Genomic DNA, 19,502 nt, shown 5'->3' with positions numbered 1-19,502 from the left:
GACAGTTTTCCATTTCAGGGTTAGTCTTTTAAGAACAGGGCTCACCCACTGAGGTTTTGGTGCCTATTTCTAATTATCACATCTTCACCCAGTCCACCATAGGGTTCACTGAAGATGGCCTCCCAACAAATGACTTGCCATGTCCCAAACCACAAATTGCCTTGGCTCAGGGACTTGACTGTTTTCATCTACAACTTCCCCTCCACCATCCTGTATCCTTCCTCTGTTTTATGTTAGAGTGTATCATACCATTTTCCTTATATAAGACACCATCTCCATGACTCTAAAAATCCATGATCAAGGGAAGAATCTTCTTCATCCTAGCATCATCCCTATTAGCACAAAGCCTTCTAGAGAGCAGAGGCTCAATTAATGATGGAGAGAAATGAGTCACTTATCTGGTAATTTGTTACTGCTTAATTTTATTTGCATTCACAACAAGACAACCAGATATGTATCTACATTTTGAAGGCAAACTAACAGTTGACAATGTTTCGCTCTGTTTTAATCTAAGACCCCAATTACATTTTTGGGGGTTCTTTCACAAATTTCCAATAATATTTCCATTATGCTGCTATGGTTTTTGTCCTCCAATACAAAAAAGATTCAAGGACTTTAAAAATGTATTACAGAATACTAAAATTCTGACATTTAAATCCTATAACAATGATATGTTTGATTTATTTGCTAGCCATAAGTTCTAAAACAAAATATTCTTTAAGAGAAAAACACTTGGAAAATATCAATGTATAACAGAAACACAAGATATGTATTATGATCTCTCTAACTCTACATCAGCATCATAGTAGTTATAAAGTAGGAATAACTCAAAAACAAAGAAGAAACTGCCTCTGATTTCACTTGGGACCAGAAGTGCTGTCAGGTATGGCTTTAGTAGGGACACAGGCTTTAGCAGGAATACCACACTTAGCTGAAAGTTTGGCTCGGGCTCTCTCCTCCTGCTCTCTCAGAGCCTCTTCATAATGTAATGGGAAGGCAGTGGGGACAGTATCATTGACCTTGGCCAAAAACTCAAGGACTCTCATCTTGCTAGTTTCAGCATAGGCTCGGGGACCCCATAGGAACTCATAGAATGGAGGATCACTGCCAGGCACCTGGTGATACTCCAGGTACTTTGCCTGCACCAGATCTTGAGTAATGAGCTTTCGGGGATCCCCAAAGATTGTGTGTATCTTCCCATCATAGATTCCCAAAATACTCAGAAATTCCCAGATCTCATCCTCAGAGGCACGGTTACCATTTAAGAAAATCACACCCAAAAGAGGCACCAGAACCCCATTACTGGGAAAGCCCAAGCCAATGGGCAAACCCTCATTGCTGGTGACATCTGACTTAATGACTAGGTTATAGAAGCTGCCATTGGACTTGACTTCTTTCAGCTCAAGACCAAAGACCAGCTCCAGGTGCTCAGAGGCTTTCTTGAGGATCTCAGGGAATTGCTCCCTGAACCTCTTGCTGACAATCTTTAGTACCTCTCTCTTTATAATGGGCTCTTTCATTTTATACTTGTACAGCATGTACTGCATCACCATTCCTGCCTTCTTGATCAGAATATCATTTGGAGAGCTCTCAGTGACAGTGGGGGACTGAGAAAAATGTGCAGTTTCCTTCCTTCGGCTCCTGGCACCTTTGCCAGACTTTCTGCGTGCACCTCCTACAGCATCAGTGGGGGCGGGTGGATCCCCCTGAGACTGCTGGGGGAGGCCAGCAGCAGAGGTGCTGGAGACAGCATCTTCAGGAACAGAAGAGGAGCAGGAGGGGGCCTCTTCTGCCTCTGCTGCAGTGGGCTGCACATCCTTGAGAGCCTGGGTCTCATCTCGAGCCTGGCGACGCTTCTCACGAGATCGGAGCTTACTCTTCTGTCCTCGAGGCATGATGTCAGGGACAGCAGGAGCAGTATGGGCTGGAAAGCAGGTGTTGCTGGGACCTGGAGGATGGAGAATGAGATCCAGTGAGCACTTTCAGCAGGGAGAGACTACTTTGGCTTTTTGGAAGCCACTTTCACAAGCTTCTATAAGAGCATTGCTCTAGGAACCCACAGGGCTCCTAGTCTGGGTTAAGCTGTCCCCTGGCAACCCAGTGGAGAAAGTCATAGTGTGTCCGGCTGCAGCCTGCCAGCCTTCCCTGGGGCTGATTTGGTGACCTCAGGGTTGGCCATGTGTTTTCCCTCTGTGTCTTAGATTCCCCCAGTCTGCCACAGAATTATGTCTACCCTTGGCAGGGCCTGGCACCTCTTTCCTGTGCTGCTCTGAAACTAACAGCTCGGAACTCCCTGGTACCCATGAAAAGAAAATGTGGGGGTTTATTCTCCTACTCCTGTGGGAAGGCAGTGCTGCCAGTTTGGTGGAACTCTTCTGTGCTCATAGCTCTCAGTCCTCATGGAGAGCCCTCATTTTGTCTACATCTAGAGTCTAGAACCCTCTTTTATGCTGACTGGTATTACAAGTGTGCGTACCACACCCATTTGGTATTCTACTTCTGAGCTATACCCAAGACCTTTTTATGTTTTGAGACAGAGTCTCGCTAACTTGCTGAGGCTGGCTTCAAATTTGCGATCTTCCTTCTTCAGCCTCCCAAGTATTGGAATTACAGGTATGCACCAACAGGCCTGGCTTTCAAGAGCCTCATATCCCTAAGACTATGTGGTAAAGTCATGGGGTACCTGAGCCTGTCAGCTCTGACCTAGAATTCCCAGGAGCTGTATCATGTGCAGCTCTCCTTGTTGTCTATTGAGTAGCCTCCATTTCCTTGCTCTATCTCTTTAGTTTGCTTCCTTTCCGAAACTCTATCGTCTACTGTTTAGAGGCCATGCCCCTCAGAAAAAACCCTCCAATTTCTTGGACCTGAGTTGGCAGGTGAGGCACATCCTGCCAAAGCTGATCCAGGCCTGCATATGTGGAGAGCAGTGATGGGACCCTCAGACCCCACTGCTCAGTCTTCCTCCATCAGTTCCACACAGGACTTTGATCTTGATTTCTGGTAGAATTAGGAATGCTCCTGCTACTGAGCTGAGTGACAAGCCTCAAATCAAAGCCATAATCTGATCTCACTAGACAGAAACTTGGGGTGCTACACATCTAACTTGCCTGGGGTCTCCTGCAGTGTACGGACCCCCTACTGACGTAAGATCTACTCGCTGGAGACTGTTCATACTTTTACTCCTTTCAGTGCCCGGCCCCACCCCCTCTGCTATCTACTAATGGGCCCTTTTATCTTTAGACAGATTTAGATGTTTCTTTGGTGTGTGTGATATTAGAAATTGAATACAAGGGGAGTTCTACCTTCGAGCTATACCCCCAGCCCTATTTTTTTTTTTTTTTGGCGGTACTGGGGATGAAACCTAGGAGTATTGTACCTGAAGCTATACCCGAGCCCTATTTTTTAGTCTATTTCTTTCTTTCTATTTTCTTTTTTTCTTTTTTCCTCTTATTTTGCAGTACTGGGGCTGGAACCTGGGGGCACTGTTTCTCAGAGCTATAACCCCAGCCCTATTTTTTAGTCTATTTATTTATTTATTTTTCTTTTTTTATGGTACTGGGGATGGAACAAAGGGGCATTGTACCTTAGAGCTACATCCACTGGCCTAGTTTTAGTCCATTTATTTATTTATTTATTTATATTTTTGTGGTACTGGGGGTGGAAGCCAGGGGCACTGTATCTGCAAGCTATACCCTCACCCCTATTTTTTATTCTATTTATTTTTCATCTTTTGTGGTACTGGGGATGGAGCCCAGGGGCATTGTACCTCTGAGCTACTCCCCAGCACTATTTTTTTAAGTCTATTTATTATTTATTTGTGGCACTGGGGATGGAACTCAGGGGCATTGTACCTCTGAGCTACACCCCCAGCCCAATTTTTAGTCTATTTATTTATTAATTATTTTTCTTTTTTGTGGTACCGGGGACAGAACCCAGGGGCATACCTCTGAGCTATACCCCCAGCCCTATTTTTTAGTCTATTTATTTATTTACTTATTTTTCCTATTTTGCATACCTGGGATGGAACCCAGGGTCATTGTATCTCTGAGCTACACCCACTGCCCTATTTTTTAGTCTATTTTTCTGTTTTTGCGGTGCTAGGAATGGAACCCAAGGGCATGGATCCCAGGGGTATTGTACCTCTGAGATACACCCCCAGCCCTATTTTTAGTTTGTTTATTTATTTATTTATTTATATATTTATTTATTGCGGTACCAGGGATGGAACCCAGGAGCATTGTAGCTCTGAGCTATAGCTTCAGACCTATTTTTTAGTTTTTTTATTTTTTACTTTTTTGTGGTCCTGGGGATGGAATCCAGGGGCATTCTACCTCCATGCTATACCATCAGCCGTAATTTTTAGTCTTTTTATTTTTGAAACAGGGTCTCACTGAATCGTGAAGTACCTAAGTCGCAGAGGCTGTTTGCTAATGGCAACTGTCCGCAAACCGCGATCCTCCTGTTTCCGCTTCCGGAAAGCTGGGATTACAAGCACGTGCCACCATTCCGGCTTAGTCTTTTTTACTCTTAAACAGGGTCTCACTAAGCTGAGAAGGGCCCCGCTAAATAGCTGGGACTGTTCATGAACAGCGGACCACGATCCTCCGGTTTCTGCCTCCCAAATGCTGGGATTACAAGCGTGCATCACCACGCCCGGCGCCCCTCCCCCACCCGTCCTATTTTAATTTATTTTTAATTTTGAAACAAGGTCTCACTACGTTGCAGGGAGCTGCAAACCTGTGCTCCTCCTGTCGCTTCCTAACTACCAGGATTACAAGCATGCATCACACCCGCGTAGGCCTAGATTTAGATTTTCCTCGACCCCTGAGAATCTTCTAAGACACCCTTCGATTTTTACGGCTATGGCCCAAGACTTTCCGGGGCCAACTACAAAGGCGTGGTTTTGTCGAGCCCACTTTGTTATGAGTGTGTGGGGGGGAATCGCATTCTGGGATTTTACCTTTTCTCCAAGTCAGTCTTGAGAATTTACCCTGAGAGGGGCGGACAGCAAGTCTGTTCGATCGAAGTCGGCGTCTTCAAAGCCGGAAGTGAGAGTAAACTACATCCGGGGATGGGCTTGGCTGAGCTGCTACAGGGTCTCCAAGGGCCGACAGCAAGGGCTGGATGCTAGGATACGTCACTACCTGGAGTCACTGCTCCCTAGGTCCTCACACTGATAGTCCCTGGAGCCTGGGGTTCCTACCTCTATTGATGAGTCAAATTCTCCAAATAAAATCCATACCACTTGTAGACTCTGCAGGGGAAATGTGGGAAAATCCTGCATGAGTATATATGATATACAGTCAAAGGAATCTTAAAACCGTTCCTTTTTTTTTTTTTTTTTTTTTTTTGCGGGTCTGGGATGTAACCCAGCAGCATTTGACCTTCAAGCCACACCCCCGCCCTATTTTTTTTCCTTTATTTTGAAACAGCCTCATTGAGTTGCAAAGGGCCTCACTAGTACCTGAGGCTGTCCGCAAACCATGATCCTCCAGTCTCTGCCTCCCAAATGATCCTCCAGTCTCTGCCTCCCAAATGCTGGGATTACAAGCGTGCTTCACCACGCCCAGCTCTTCCTGTAAATTTAAGAATGGTAGCCAGGCGCGGTTGCGCATGTTTATAATCCCAGCATTTGGGAGGCAGAGACCGGAGGATCGCTGTTCGCGGACAGCCTCAGCTACTTAGTGAGGCCCTTTGCAACTCAGTGAGGCCTGGTTTCAGTAAGAAAAATTAAAAATAGGGCTGGGGGTGTAGCTCGGAGGTCGAATGGCCCTGGGTTCCATCCCCAGACTCCCCCCCCCAAAAAAAAAATACAAGAAAGAATCAAGGCCAAGCATCGGTTTAGAAATATAGTAACTAAAGTTAATATTCCTAAAAAATAATGAAAAAAGGTAGTCCTACTGCCCCAGCTTCAAGGAACTGAGAGCAGGGCAGGGCTCTGTTAGCCTCTTTCTTTGAGGGATAGGTCCTTTCAGCAACACTCAGGGCCAACATCTTGACTCTGGTTTTGCCCAATATTTTTCCTGTGTAGAACTAGGGCCTTGCCCACTGGGTCCTATTACATCTATTACGTGTGATGGATTTTGTGAGGGCCTTTCTGTTTGTAGGGGGCTTCTTATAACACCTCGAGTTTTCAGACTTACTCTTGTTAGGTTCTGTATCTCTGTACTCTGCAAACACGAAAGCTACTTCCTGTTAGAATGAATGCCTGGGCTTCCTGAGAATTTCTGGCTTCCTAGGGCAGTCAGCAGAGGGACTTTGTGTGTGTTCCTTTCTGGGGGTCTCTTCAGAGGGAGCTTCTACCATTAGTCCACATTCCAATGCTTACCTGGACAAGTGATCAGTCTTAGAACTCTGCTTCCTCTTAATTGGCACCTGCTCTTCCTACATCCACATTCTGCCTCCTTGGGAATTCCTACTTTGGAAGTGAGGAGAATCCTCATGTGATCACAGCCCTTTCAGGGTCTGAAAGATTAAACAGCAAGGACATGACACTTTAGGACCCCGTATTTATGGCTGGATTCTTCTATCATTCCTCACTCATGGTCCTCACATTTACCAGAGCTCAGTACTCCTTCCTCTACTGAACTGAAGTCACCTTCCTTGAGGCTCTGGATGACTCCTATATTTTGGGATGGTTGTCTTCTCAGCTATCATTCATGGGAATCCTCATACTAACTCATCTCTACTTTTTTTTTACATTTTACCTAATTATATTTTAGTATTTACTTATTTAATTTTATTTTATTAGTGCACTATAGTCTCACATCATGATGTGGATCATGTTGACAATGGCATATATTCACACAGTACTTAGTGCCCTCTCTCCCCATCCACTTCCCCTTTTCCCTCCCTCTCAATACTGAGTGTCCAGGTTAACAATGTTATATTCACATGCATACACATATTCAAATGTAGCTTTTTCATTGATTAACCTCAGCCTTTTCCCTCCCCTACCCCTCCTTTCTGGAATTGCTGAGGTTTCTCCTCCATTATCTGGAGTCCCTCTGGTATCTCTAATACTCCCTAGCTTGAGCATATTAGAAAAAACATATGTCCTTTCTCTTTCTGTGCCTGGCTGATCTCAATTAACATAATGTTCTCCAGGTCTTTCCATCTTCTTGCAAATGACATGATCTTGTTCTTTTTTTTATCGCTGAGTAGAATTCCATTGTATGTATTTCCCATAACTTTGAAATCCATTTATCTGTTGATAGATACCTAGGTTGGTTTCATATTTTGGCTATTGTGAATTGTGCTACTATGAATATGGGTATGCATATTTCTATTGAAGGCTTCCTGGGAAATTTCACATCAATGAGAAACTTGACCAGTTCCCCGCCTGGAAACCTTGCAGGAATGGGGGCCCTGTCCCAGTAGTGATATGATGTTGAGAAACAACAACACAAGACAGGGCCAGTGACAAAACTGATAAATCTATCTTTTAATTCTCAATTACCTTCGATGTGATATAGTAAAAAGAACCTTTTGAAACCATGCTTGTAATTTATGAGAAAGAATCAAGACCAACTATGTGTTTAGAAACATAATAACCAAAGTTAATATTAAGAAAAAATAACGAAAAACATAGTTCTGTTCTTAAAGATATTTCTCCCTAATTGATTGTTTTATATATATAATATATATATATTATATATATATATATATATATATTTCTGACTACTTGGCTTTTTGTGTGTATGTGCCTCTTCTAGTCTAATTTAAAAAAACATTTTAAAACCTGCTGTATTATAATTTGTGAAAGGAGAAAGTTGAAATTAAAATGGAGGAAAACTTTTATTTACACATTAAAATATATGAATTTGATGCTCTTGGTCAATTATCCTCTGCCATTTGATATTTGTAATAATTTAATAATCTTTTGTTAATATATATACTATTGTTTTTATTTTACTTTTCTGTTCAGTAATCTTTTATAATATTTCTATCTTTATCAGTTGATTTTTTATCTTTGTGTATTTGTGCTATAAATAAAATTCTTGTCTTATGTCCCATTTAAAAAAATACAAAGATTCCAGGATAGATGTTGCTTTGTCAGAGGAAAAAATGCACTGATATTTTCTCTTTGCAAGCTAGAGAAAGGGTAGTTTTATTTTAATTTTTTTTTATTTTTGGTGGTGCTGGAGGTGGAACACAGAGGCTTTCTACCTCTGGGCTATACTCCCAGACATATTTTATATTTTATTTGGAAACATGGTCTCACTAAGTTGCTGAGAACCTCAGTAAGTAGCTGGGGCTGGCTTCGAACCTCTGCGATCCTCCTGTCTCAGCCTCCCAAGTACTGGGATTACAAGCCTGCACCACCATGCCCGGCAAAAGGGTAGTTTTAAAAGATTTACTTTCTACAGAGAAGGGTACAGTCAATTTTCTGAGCCCTGGACCTTTGAATCTGATGTCACATTCATAGTTTTTTAAATGGGACATATTGTTGCCAAGTATTAACTCTCCTATTCACACTTCTCAACTGTTTTAATATTCTTATTACTTATTTTGTATATTTATTTTTTTTTACTGTGGTACTAGAAATGGAACCCAGGGGCTTTCTACCTCTGGGATACACTCCCTATTTTATACTTTACTTGGAAACAGGGTCTCACTAAGTTGCCGAGAGCCTCACTATTAGCTGAGGCTGGCTTCAAACCTGTGCGATCCTCCTGTCTCAGCCTCCCAAGTACTGGAATTACAAGTGTGCACCACCACTCCCAGCTATTTTGTGTATTTCAATCCAATGCTTGGGGTATGGAGTCCTTTTTCATTGAAGGAACATTTTGGTGTAGCAGAAGAAAGTGTATTAACACATGATCAGTTTTCGTCTAGGAAAAGTGGAATAGTGTGGGTTCTAGAGGAATATAGGCCAGGAGTCTAGCTCTGTCTCTTATCAGCTGTGTGAACATGTGAAACTGGGCATATTACCAAATTATAGGAGCCTTCCATATGTGAAGTCAGTTTTTTTTTTCTTTTTTCTTTTTCAGTACTGGAGATGGAACCTGGAACATTTTACCTCTGAGCTACATCCCAGCCCTATATTTTTATTCTTTATTTTGAAATACAGTCTCACTGAGTTGCAAAGGGCCTCGCTAAGTAGCTGAGGCTGTCCAGAAACCACCAATCCTCCTGTCTCAACTTTCCAAATGCTGGGATTACAAGCGTGCGCCACCATGCCTGGCTGGTGAAGTCATTCCCCCCTCCTCCCCCGTCACTCGGGATGGAACCCTGGGGCACTGTACCTCCGAACTACACCCTCAGTCCTATTTTTTAGTCTTTTTAGTTTTTTCTTTTTTTTGTGTGTGGTACTGGGGGTGGAAACCAGGGGCTTTCTACCTTCGGGCTACACCCTCGGCCCTATTTTATAATTTATTTGAAAAAAGACTCTCACTAAATTGCTGAGAGCCTCACTAAGTAACTGAGGCTGGCTTCGAACCTGTGTGATCCTCTTGTCTCAGCCTCTTTGAGTCCCTCCGCAACTTAGTGGGACCCTGTTTCAAAATAAAGAATAAAAAGTAGGGCAGGGGGTGTAGCTCGGAGGTCGAATGCCCCTGGGTTCCATCCCCAGACCCACAAAAAAAAAAAACCCACAAAAAACAAAAAACAAAAAAACCGTTCAGCACCACACTTAGTCCTTGGAAACAAGGTCTCACTAAGTAGCTAAGGTTGATTTCCAATCTGTGTGTTCCCCCTGACTCAGCCTCTCAAGCGCTGGGTTTACAAGTGTGTGTCACCACTCCTGGCCTTTATACTTCTTTTGGAAACAGTCTCATTGAGTTGCGAAGGGCCTCGCTAAGTAGCTGAGGCTATCCACAAACTGTGATCCTCCAGTCTCTGCCTCCGGAATGCTGAGATTACAAGCATGCGCCACCATGCCCTGCCATGAAGTCAGTTTTTTGTTTTTTGTTTTTTTTTTTTTTTTGGTGGTACTGGGGTTCCTGGAAGCCCTCCTACCTCCGGGCTACACTCCCAGACCCATTACATTTTTATTTGGAAACAGGGTCTCCTAAACGAGCTCACGCGGCTGGCTTCGAACCTGCGCGATCCTCCTGTCTCTGCCTCCCAAGCGCGGGGATTACAAGCGTGCGCCACCACGCCCGGCTATGAAGTCAGTTTTAAAGAGCTGTCTCACAGGACTGGCAGAATGTGGTTATTGTATGTAAAGCACCTGGTACAATGTGTGGAGCGCATTGAAAATATAAACAATGTTATTACTACAATTATTTCAACCACAGAGAATACCATTCATTTTGATGATTTTTTAAAAAATCCAGCAGATAAGAGATAATATGCAGTACTTTAAATCATCACATAACTATCCATCCCAAGATACCCCTTACAAAGAAACTGTAAACAAAAATGTTCCTATTAAAACATATCTTTAGTATGAAAATATTTTTCCTTAGATCAATGTAACTCAAATCTTGTAGAAACTGGTTCAAGATCAACTCTGGCTGTTCATCCAAACCATTCCTATTTTCATTCATTGCGCAACCACCCCAAATGTAGATTTTCCTTAGAGTTTGGCAGTGTTCTGCATGCATGTTTACACACACACACAGTAACACTTTTGGGATAGAATGGGTTCTACAGCTCATGGCAATGAGTATCACCCTAGTGGCTTCTGAGTTTCCAAACTAAAAAGAGTATCTTATTTTTCAGATATTCCCTGGAGACTATGTGTGTGAAACACTTATTTTGTCCATTCTTTTCATCTGCATTATGACAGGAACACAGGATGCCTCCCATCCCTGTGAAGGGTGAAGATTCCCTCTGGTTTACAAACAGTAACAAAGTATCTGTTAAGGGCATTTTTAAATATTTTAATTAAATTTTTTTTGAGATTCTGGGGATGGAACTCAGGGGCATTTGCAACCCGAGCTACACTCCAGCCCTATGTTTTATTCTTTATTTTTATTTTATTTTTTATTTTTTATTTTTGCGGATCTGGGAATGGAGCCTAGGGGGCATGCAACCTCCAAGCTACATCCCCTGCCCTATTTTTTTTATTCTTTATTTTTGAAACAGGGTCCCACTAAATTGTGGAGGGCCTCACTAAGTAGCTGAGGCTGTCAGCAAACCATGATCCTCTGGTCTCAGCCTCCCAAATGCTGGGATTACAAGCGTGAGCCACCAAGCCCGGTTAAGGGCAATTTTTAAATTCAGGTTCAGTATCTCAACTCTGAGACCCACCATTTGAACATCCAGCTTATTCTCAGCACCTTACAGCCTCATCTAGCTACCGTGTACCTAACTTAAATTTACCTCCCACTGAGGGATGTTGCATTTCCCCAAATGTCAAATACCCTGCCATAGGAAATTTATACGAGAGTCCTCATCTGGAACACCTCCCTGTCTTATCCTCCTCTTTTAAATCTATTGTTAGATCTTAGGGAGTATCTGAACACCTTCTTTATATGATATCTACTCCTTTGAATCTAAAATTACATTGACAGGAGTTTGGTCTATTTTTCTTAGCTTCTTTACTAGCTAGAGGCCTTCCAAAGAGCAGCTGATCAATTAATATTTGGGTAAAGTGCAAGTGTACAAAAAGTCAAATTTGTTGTGGTTCTATTTTTTTACATTCCCAATAATGCTAAGATAATGCAAATACATGGACTTCAGTTTTACAAAGAAAGATGAAAAAGAATACAACAAATAAAGGCCTCACCATCCTTTAGTTTCTGTTCTTTGTTTCATGACCCCACAAAGTTTAGGGGGGATAATTGCCTTTATCTAAGATTCATTTTCTGATACCATTTTATGTTGGTTTGGATTACAAAAAAGATTTAAGGGAGCCGGGTTTGGTGGCGCACACTTGTAATCCCAGCATTCGGGAGGCTGAGACTGGAGGATCACACAGGTTCGACGCCAGCCTCAGCTACTTAGTGAGGCTCTCAGCAACTTAGTGAGACCCTGTTTCCAAATAAAGTATAAAATAGGTCTGGGAGTATAGTCCGGAGGTAGAAAAGCCCCTGGGTTCTACACCCAGACCACCAAAAAAAAAAAAAAAAAAAAAAAAAAAGGTGTAGTGGCACCTGCCTGTAATCCTGGTACTTGGGAGGCTAAGACAGGAGGATTGCTCGTTCAAGGACAGCCTCAGCAAGTAGTGAGATTCTCAGTAACCTAGTCAGACTCCGTTTCAAAATATAAAAAGATAAATCCAGCCGGGCGTGGTGGCGCACGCTTGTAATCCCCGCGCTTGGGAGGCAGAGACAGGAGGATCGCGCTGGTTCGGAGCCAGCCTCGCTGGTTTAAGAGACCCTGTTTCCACATAAAGTTAAAAACTAGGTCTGGGAGTGTAGCCCGTGGGAGTGTAGCCCGGAGGTAGAAGGGCTTCCAGGAACCCCAGTACCACCAAAAAAAAAAAAAAAAAAAAAAAAAAAAAAAAAAAAGATAAATCCGGGCATGGTGGCGCACACTTGTAATCCCAGCATTTGGGAGGCTGAGACTGGAGGATCGCAGTTCGCGGACAGCCTCAGCTACTTCGTGAGGCCCTCTGCAACTCAGTGAGACCCTGTTTCAAAATAAAGAATCAAAAATAGGTCTGGGGATGTAGCTCTGAAGTAGAATGCCCCTGGGTTCCATCCCCAGACCTGCAAAAAAAAAAAAAAAAAAAAAAAAGATTTAAGGGATCTCTATATTCTGATTCTAATTATGGAATTCTTTAAACTTTCTAAGGATATTCTGCTGGGCATGGTGGTGCATGTCCGTAGTCCCAGTATTTGGGAGGCTGACACAGGAGGATCACAGATTTGAGGACAGTCTCAGAAATGTAGCAAGGTCCTTAGCAATGTAGGGAGACCCTGTTCATAAAAATATACAAGATAAAGGGCTGGAGATGTAGCTCAGAGATAGAATGCTCCTGGGTTCAATCCCCAGTATCACGCACACACACAAAAATTTTTTTGGGGTGGTACTTGGGATGGAACCCAGGAGCCCTCTACCTCCAGGCTATACTCCCAGACCTATTTTATATTTTATTTGGAAACAGGGTCTTACTAAGTTGCTGAGAGCCTCACTAAGTAGCTGAGTCTGGCTTCGAACCTGCACAATCCTCCTGTCTCAGCCTCCTAAGTGTGGGGATTACAAGCGTGAACCACCATGCCTGGATGCGCGCAAAAATTTTTAAGGATATCCTTACTCTAAAAACATGTTATCTTTCTCTGTAAAAAAAATTGAATTAAGGTTATTCAATTTGCATTAATAAATTATTACTACTAAACCTGACAAAGCCATTTTAGTTTATATTCTTAATCTAAATAAACATTCTGTTAAAGAAACAACACTTAAAAATACAAAAAAGAGATAGATCAATGAATTATTCATACTTAACAGGAACAAAAAAAAAGTAACCAGCTTTTTCAAATACAAAGTGAAGACTGTGCCTCAGACCTTACTAAGGGGACGAGTAGCATCTAGATGTGAGTCTGAACACACACTGGCCTGTAACTTCAGCTTGGTCTCTCACTTCTTAATACCTCAAAGTTCTTCATAATGGAAAGGGAAGGTTCTGGGAAGAGCATCATTGGCCTTAACCAAACTCTCCAGGATTTTAATCTTGCTGGTTTCACCATGGACTCTGGGATCCCACAGGAACTGACAGCATGGAGGATCATTGTTGGATACCTGTTGGTACTACAAGTATTTTTCCTGCACCACATCTTGAGTGATTAACTTTCAGGGCCTCCTAAAGAGTCTAAGCTTCCTTTTCTCATTATAAAACTCACAAATTATTCAGGAATTCCCAGATCTCCTCAGAAACTCAGTTGTCAGTAAGAAGGTCACACCCAGGAGAGGCATCAGAAGCCTATTACTGAAAAATCTGGGGCCACTACTCAGACTCTCATTGACATTGAGGTCTAGTTTGCTGACAAGGGTATAACAGTTACTATTGGGCTTGATTTCCTTCAACTAAAGGTCAAAGTCAGCTGTATATGCTAGGAAGCTCTCCCTGGGATCTAAAGGAAGTGCTTGCCATGGTTTTTATATGTTTTGATGTGCACCTCAAATGTTCATGTGTTATAATCTTGGTTCCCAGGGTATGTATCAGTCTATATATATATATATATATATATATATATATATATATGTATGTTTGTATATGCACACACACACATATATATGTGTATATATATATATATATGTATATGTATATATATATAAAGACACACACACACGCACACAAAAGGGAAAAATGATACAGACTTAGTCTGTGATGGAAAGGCTTAGAAACTCCCTACAAAATCACTGGGGAGAGTCCATGTTGGCAGAGTAAAGGATTTGTAGTCCTATCTTTTAAGACAAGAGTAGTAGCAGCAGACACACCCACTCAGGAAGAATAGAGTGTGTCCTCACTACTCCCTCCTTCTGCCCTTTGTTCCATTTGGGCTCCCAGCCTATTGGGCAGTACCAGCCACATTTAGGGCAGGACTTCCCCCTTGATTTGCTGTTCCACATGGCAATCATCTCATCAACACATCCCAAAGTTTCTCAATCCCAGTTGTTGCACGGTCCAATCAAGTTGACAATCCAGATTAACTATCACCAGTCTACTTGTCAACTTGACACCCAATTATGGCTCTTTAAATCATACATAGCACAGATAAACACAATAACAATAATATAATTTTACCTAAGGTGATTTAATTATCCTGTGTACAACCCAAAGGCAATAATTACTTCCCCTGAATAGAAGGCAAAGTTTTCTAAGTGATGCTTATTCATCTTCTGACATCTCAAAATGTAAATTCTATAATAGAGATTTAATAATACTAAAGTACTGATATGAAGTCCATGGACATTGTGTTATATGATAAAGGAAAAAGAAAGGTAAGAAAACAAAGATATCTGCTTGATACATGCATATACATGCACAAAAATATTCTCAATAAAATGGAAAAAATGCTCATGGCAATAATAATCCTTATTTCTGTAAGTGGTTATGTCATCATAGTTGATATTTATAACTACCTTCTCTATTCCCTATTCTGTATTCCTGCTTCCTTCAGCAAGCATATTGGCAGGTTCTTTATCTGAAGGGGTGACCCACATTTTCATTACTGAAGGGTCTGATATATTTACCTTTCTGCCTGGATTAGGTTGTAGTAGTTTCCTATTGGTATTAATAATAGGACATGGTAATCCTAAAAGACACCCTAAGTGATCTCAGGCTCTCCTGGCATGCTTTTTTCTCACCTTTATTATAGAGTTACTATTCCTTGTTTCCTTGGTAATATGGATCAGGCACAGGAGATCAAAGTAGCCAGGGAGAAGCCTTAACTTCTAGTTCAAGAGCATCATTGCTGTGCCTCCTGGAAGAAGTACATCCCCCTCTGGAACTAAGACTTCTAGGCCAGATAAGCACAAGGTTGTGGGGACAGGAAGCAAACATTTTGTTAGTGGGTCTTGAGGGATAATGGTGAGTGGAACTCTTCCCATTTTTACCCATTGATTCCTGGATCCATAAATTATATCTATACAAAAGACAGTACCATCTAGTGGATCCTGATTCAGAGCATATAGAGCCTTCTGGAGAACCTTACTACAGCCCTGTAAGGTACTGTCACCTAGCTGGCACTATAACTGTTTTTTCAAAAAGGGATTTCACCATTCTATCAAACCAGCTGTTTCAGGATGGTGGAGAACATGGTAAGACCAATGAATCCCATGAGTATGAGCCCATTGCCAAACTTCTTTGGCTGTGAGCTTTGGCCAGAAGGAATGATATATGCTTGCACCATAATGGCAAATGAGGCATTCTATAAGTCCACGGTTAGTAGTTTTGGCAGAAGCATCATGTGCAATAAAGGTAAATCCACAACCAGTGTGTTTCAGTCAACATTCTCACTGTTGTGACATAAACAACTGACTACAAACAACTTAAAGGAAGGAAAATTTATTTGCTCCTCATTCCTGGAAATTTCAAAGTTCAGTCCATGTGAGGCTGGGTCTGTGGAGCTCAGAGAATGGGGTGGAAAGCAAAGAGAGGGAGATCATGGGTTCTGCTTTCCCATTCAGGAGGCCAGAAGCAGAGAGAGAGAGAGAGAGAGAGAGAGAGAGAGAGAGAGAGAGAGAAGGGAGGAGGGAGGAGGGAAAGAGAGGAAGAAGAAGAAGAAGCAGCAGCGGAGGAGGAGGAGGAGGAGGAGAGAGAGAGAGAGAGAGAGAGAGAGAGAGAGAGAGAGAGAGAGAGAGGATAGGGGAGAGGAGAGAGGGGAGAGGGGAGAGGGAGAAGACAATACTACACATAATCCCCAAGTTTCAAGTCTTCACCTCCAGATATCCTCTCCTTAGTAACTAAAACATGCTTTCAACATTGCTACCTTGTTTCCATGATGGATAGGTGGACATTCTAAATCCAAACCATTACACAGAGTAAGTGTTCATTCTAGTAAGGACAAAGCACTTCTTCCATAATGAAAGGGGTTCAATACAATCAACATGCCACCAAGTTGCTGGCTGATCATCTTGTGAAATGATGCCATATTGGGGAGCCATTATTGGTCTCTGATGCTGGCAAATTTGGCATTTATTGGCGGTTATAGCCAGGTTAGTCTTAATGAATGCAGCAGAAGTAGAAACCTTGGGCATTTGGGTCATTTTTTCATGTAATTTGGCTGTGGCTTCAGAACCTGCTCAGGCCTGGTCATGTATGCATGTCCAACTTTACATCTTGGTGGGTAAGATAACACACAGTTCATAATGGGCAGCTTGGGTTGTATGGTAACATGGTGGCCCATGGATAAGTCTTCAGTTTCCATTAAAGCCCAACAGCAAGCCAAGAGCTGCTTTTCAAAGGATGAGTAATTATCTATAGATGATTCCAGGACTATGCTCCCAAATCCCAAGGGCTTTCTCTGTGATTCACTTATGGGGGTCTGCCAAAGGCTCCAAACAGCATCCCTATCTTCCACTGGTACCTCAAATACTACTAGTTCTGCTGGATCATATGGCCCAAGTGGCAAAGCAGTCTGCACAACAGCCAAGATCTGCTGTAAAGCCTTCTCCTATTCTGAGCCCCACTCAAAACTGGCAGCTTTATGAGTCACTGGGTAGATGTGCCAGAGTAATAGACCCAAGTGAGAAATGTGCTGCCTCCCCGATCTGAATAGGACCACCAGGTATTGTGTCTCTTTGAGTTTTAGGAGGTGCTAGATGCAACAACTTATTATTTACTTTAGGAGGACATCTTGGCATGCCCTACAGCACTGGACTTTTAGTAATTTTACTGACGTAGAGGGCCCTTGACATTTTGTTGGATTTGTTTCCTATTCCCTCTCATGCCAATGCTTCACTAAGTAGTCCAGAGTGGTTGTTATCTCTTGCTCACTTGGTCCAATCAACATAATGTTATTGATATAATAGACCAGTGTGATTCCTTGTGGATGAGAAAAGCAATCAATATATCTGTGAACTAAGTTATGACTCAGGGATGGAGAGTTGCTATGTCCTGGAAGTAGGGCGGTAAAGGTGTAAAGCTAGCCTTGTGAGCTGAAAGCAAATTGCTTCTTTTGGGCATTTTGGATAGGTATGTAGAAAAAAGGTATTTGCTAAATCAACAGCTATATATCTGGTACCAGGAGATGTGTTAATCTGCTCAAGCAAGAAAATCACATCTGGTACAGCAGCTGCAATTACCACTCGGCTAAGCTTATGATAATCAACTGTCATTCTCCAACTCCATCTGTCTTCTGCGTAAGCCAAATAGGAGAGTTAAATGGGAATGTTGTGGGAACTGCCACCTTGTACCTTTCAGGTCCTTGATGGTAGCATTAATATCTGTGATCCCAAGCTGGGTCTGGTGATGCACACTTGTAATCCCAGTACTTTGGGGGGGGGGGCTGAGACAGGAGGATCACTCAGGTTTGAAGCAAGCCTCAGTTACTTAGTAAGGCTCTCAGCAACTTAGTGAGACCCTGTTTCCAAATAAAAATATAATTAGGGAGTATAGCCTAGAGGTAGAAAGCCCCTGGGATCCATCCCCAGTACCACACACTAAAAAAAAAATCTGCGATCCCTCAGATATATGAAATTATTTTTTATTTAATATTTTCCCGGGAAGAGTTCTCTCTATGGGCCTCCATTTGGCTTTTTCTACCATAATATCCCTCAATGTACAGGCTAGGGAACCACTGTGGGGATTCCATCAAGTGTTAAGTATATCTACTATAATTGTACTGAAGAAATGATCACACTATAATTTCAGGGAGTCAGACTGTGTCTAAAACTATTAATCACTGGGCCTCCATAAGAACCTATGTTGACTGGAGAGTCACAATGAGGTTTGGGATCTCCTGAAATCAATGACAGTTCAGAGCCAATGTGCAGTAGTCCCTGAAATGTCTGATTATTTCATTTTCCCGGTATACAGTTACCCTGGTAAAAGGCCACAGATCCTTTGAGGAATGATGGGAGAAAGATTAACAATAGAATTTTTTGGTTTTGTACTAGGGTCTTTCTTCAAGGAGAACTGGCCTTCCTTTTGTTCAAGGGGTTTTGTGTCCTTGAACTGACTCAAGTCTGGGAATAGGTTGAGGGCCATAATTTTCTGCTATTATGATTCAAGAAAGACTTTTGAACACTTTTCCTGAAATTTTTCTGCTTATAAAAATCAAGTATGGCGCCAGATGTGGTGGCACACGCTTGTAATCCCCACGCTTGGGAGGCAGAGACAGAAGGATCGCACAGGTTCGAAACCAGCCATGCTGGCTTAAGAGACCCTGTTTCCAAATTAAAAAAATATAAAAAAATAGGTGTCTGGGAGTGTAGCCCGGAGGTAGAAGGGTTTCCAGAAACCCCAGTACCACCAAGAATAAATAAATAAAAATAAAATAAAATCAAGTATGGAGCTGGGCATGGTGGTACAGGCTTGTAATCCCATCATTCAGGAGGCTGACAGGAGGATTGCAGATCGTGAAGAGCCTCAGCTACTTAGTGAGGCCCTTTGCAACTTAGTGAGACCCTGTTTCAAAATAAAGAATTAAAAAAATAGGGCTTGGATATAGCTCAGAGGTAGAATGCCCCTGGGTTCTATCCCCAGTACTGCAGAAAAAGAAATTAAGTATGAATTTAGTGGATTTCTACCACATCATGAAAATTATACACCATGATCAAGTTGGTTTCATCCCAGGGATTCAGGGCTGGTTCAACATATATAAAACAATAACTGAAAGTCAACATATAAATGGAGATAAGAATAAAAATCACATTATCATTTCAATAATGTTGGAAATACATTTGACAAAATTCAACACCCATTCCTGTTAAAATCACTGCAGAAAGCAGAATAGAAGGAACATTATACAAAACTGTGAGATCATTTTATGATAAGCCCCAAACCAATATGATACTGAATGGGTGAAAACTATAAGAATTTCCCTTAAAACAGGAATAGGACAAGGATGCTCACTATCTCCTTTCCTTTTCAATATAGTACTATAAACCAGCTAAAGTAAAAATGCAGGAGAAGGAAATCAAAGGAATACAAATAGGAAAAG

The 19,502-nt window shown here is 42.0% G+C and overlaps 1 protein-coding gene across 1 annotated transcript; it reads right to left on the bottom strand.

The window, feature by feature from the left end:
* Positions 1-857: 857 nt before the first annotated feature.
* Positions 858-1,895, bottom strand: LOC308278828 (melanoma-associated antigen B2-like; the record flags this gene model as incomplete). Its single annotated transcript, XM_080718842.1, has 1 exon — positions 858-1,895. One exon carries the CDS (start codon positions 1,893-1,895, stop codon positions 858-860), a length of 1,038 nt encoding a protein of 345 aa, XP_080574968.1.
* Between the last annotated feature and the right edge of the window lie 17,607 nt (positions 1,896-19,502).

Source organism: Muscardinus avellanarius (assembly GCF_963383645.1).
Source record: "Muscardinus avellanarius genome assembly, chromosome: X".
In the NCBI taxonomy this organism is placed as follows: Eukaryota; Metazoa; Chordata; class Mammalia; order Rodentia; family Gliridae; genus Muscardinus; species Muscardinus avellanarius.
This window is presented reverse-complemented; position numbering and strand designations above follow the sequence as displayed.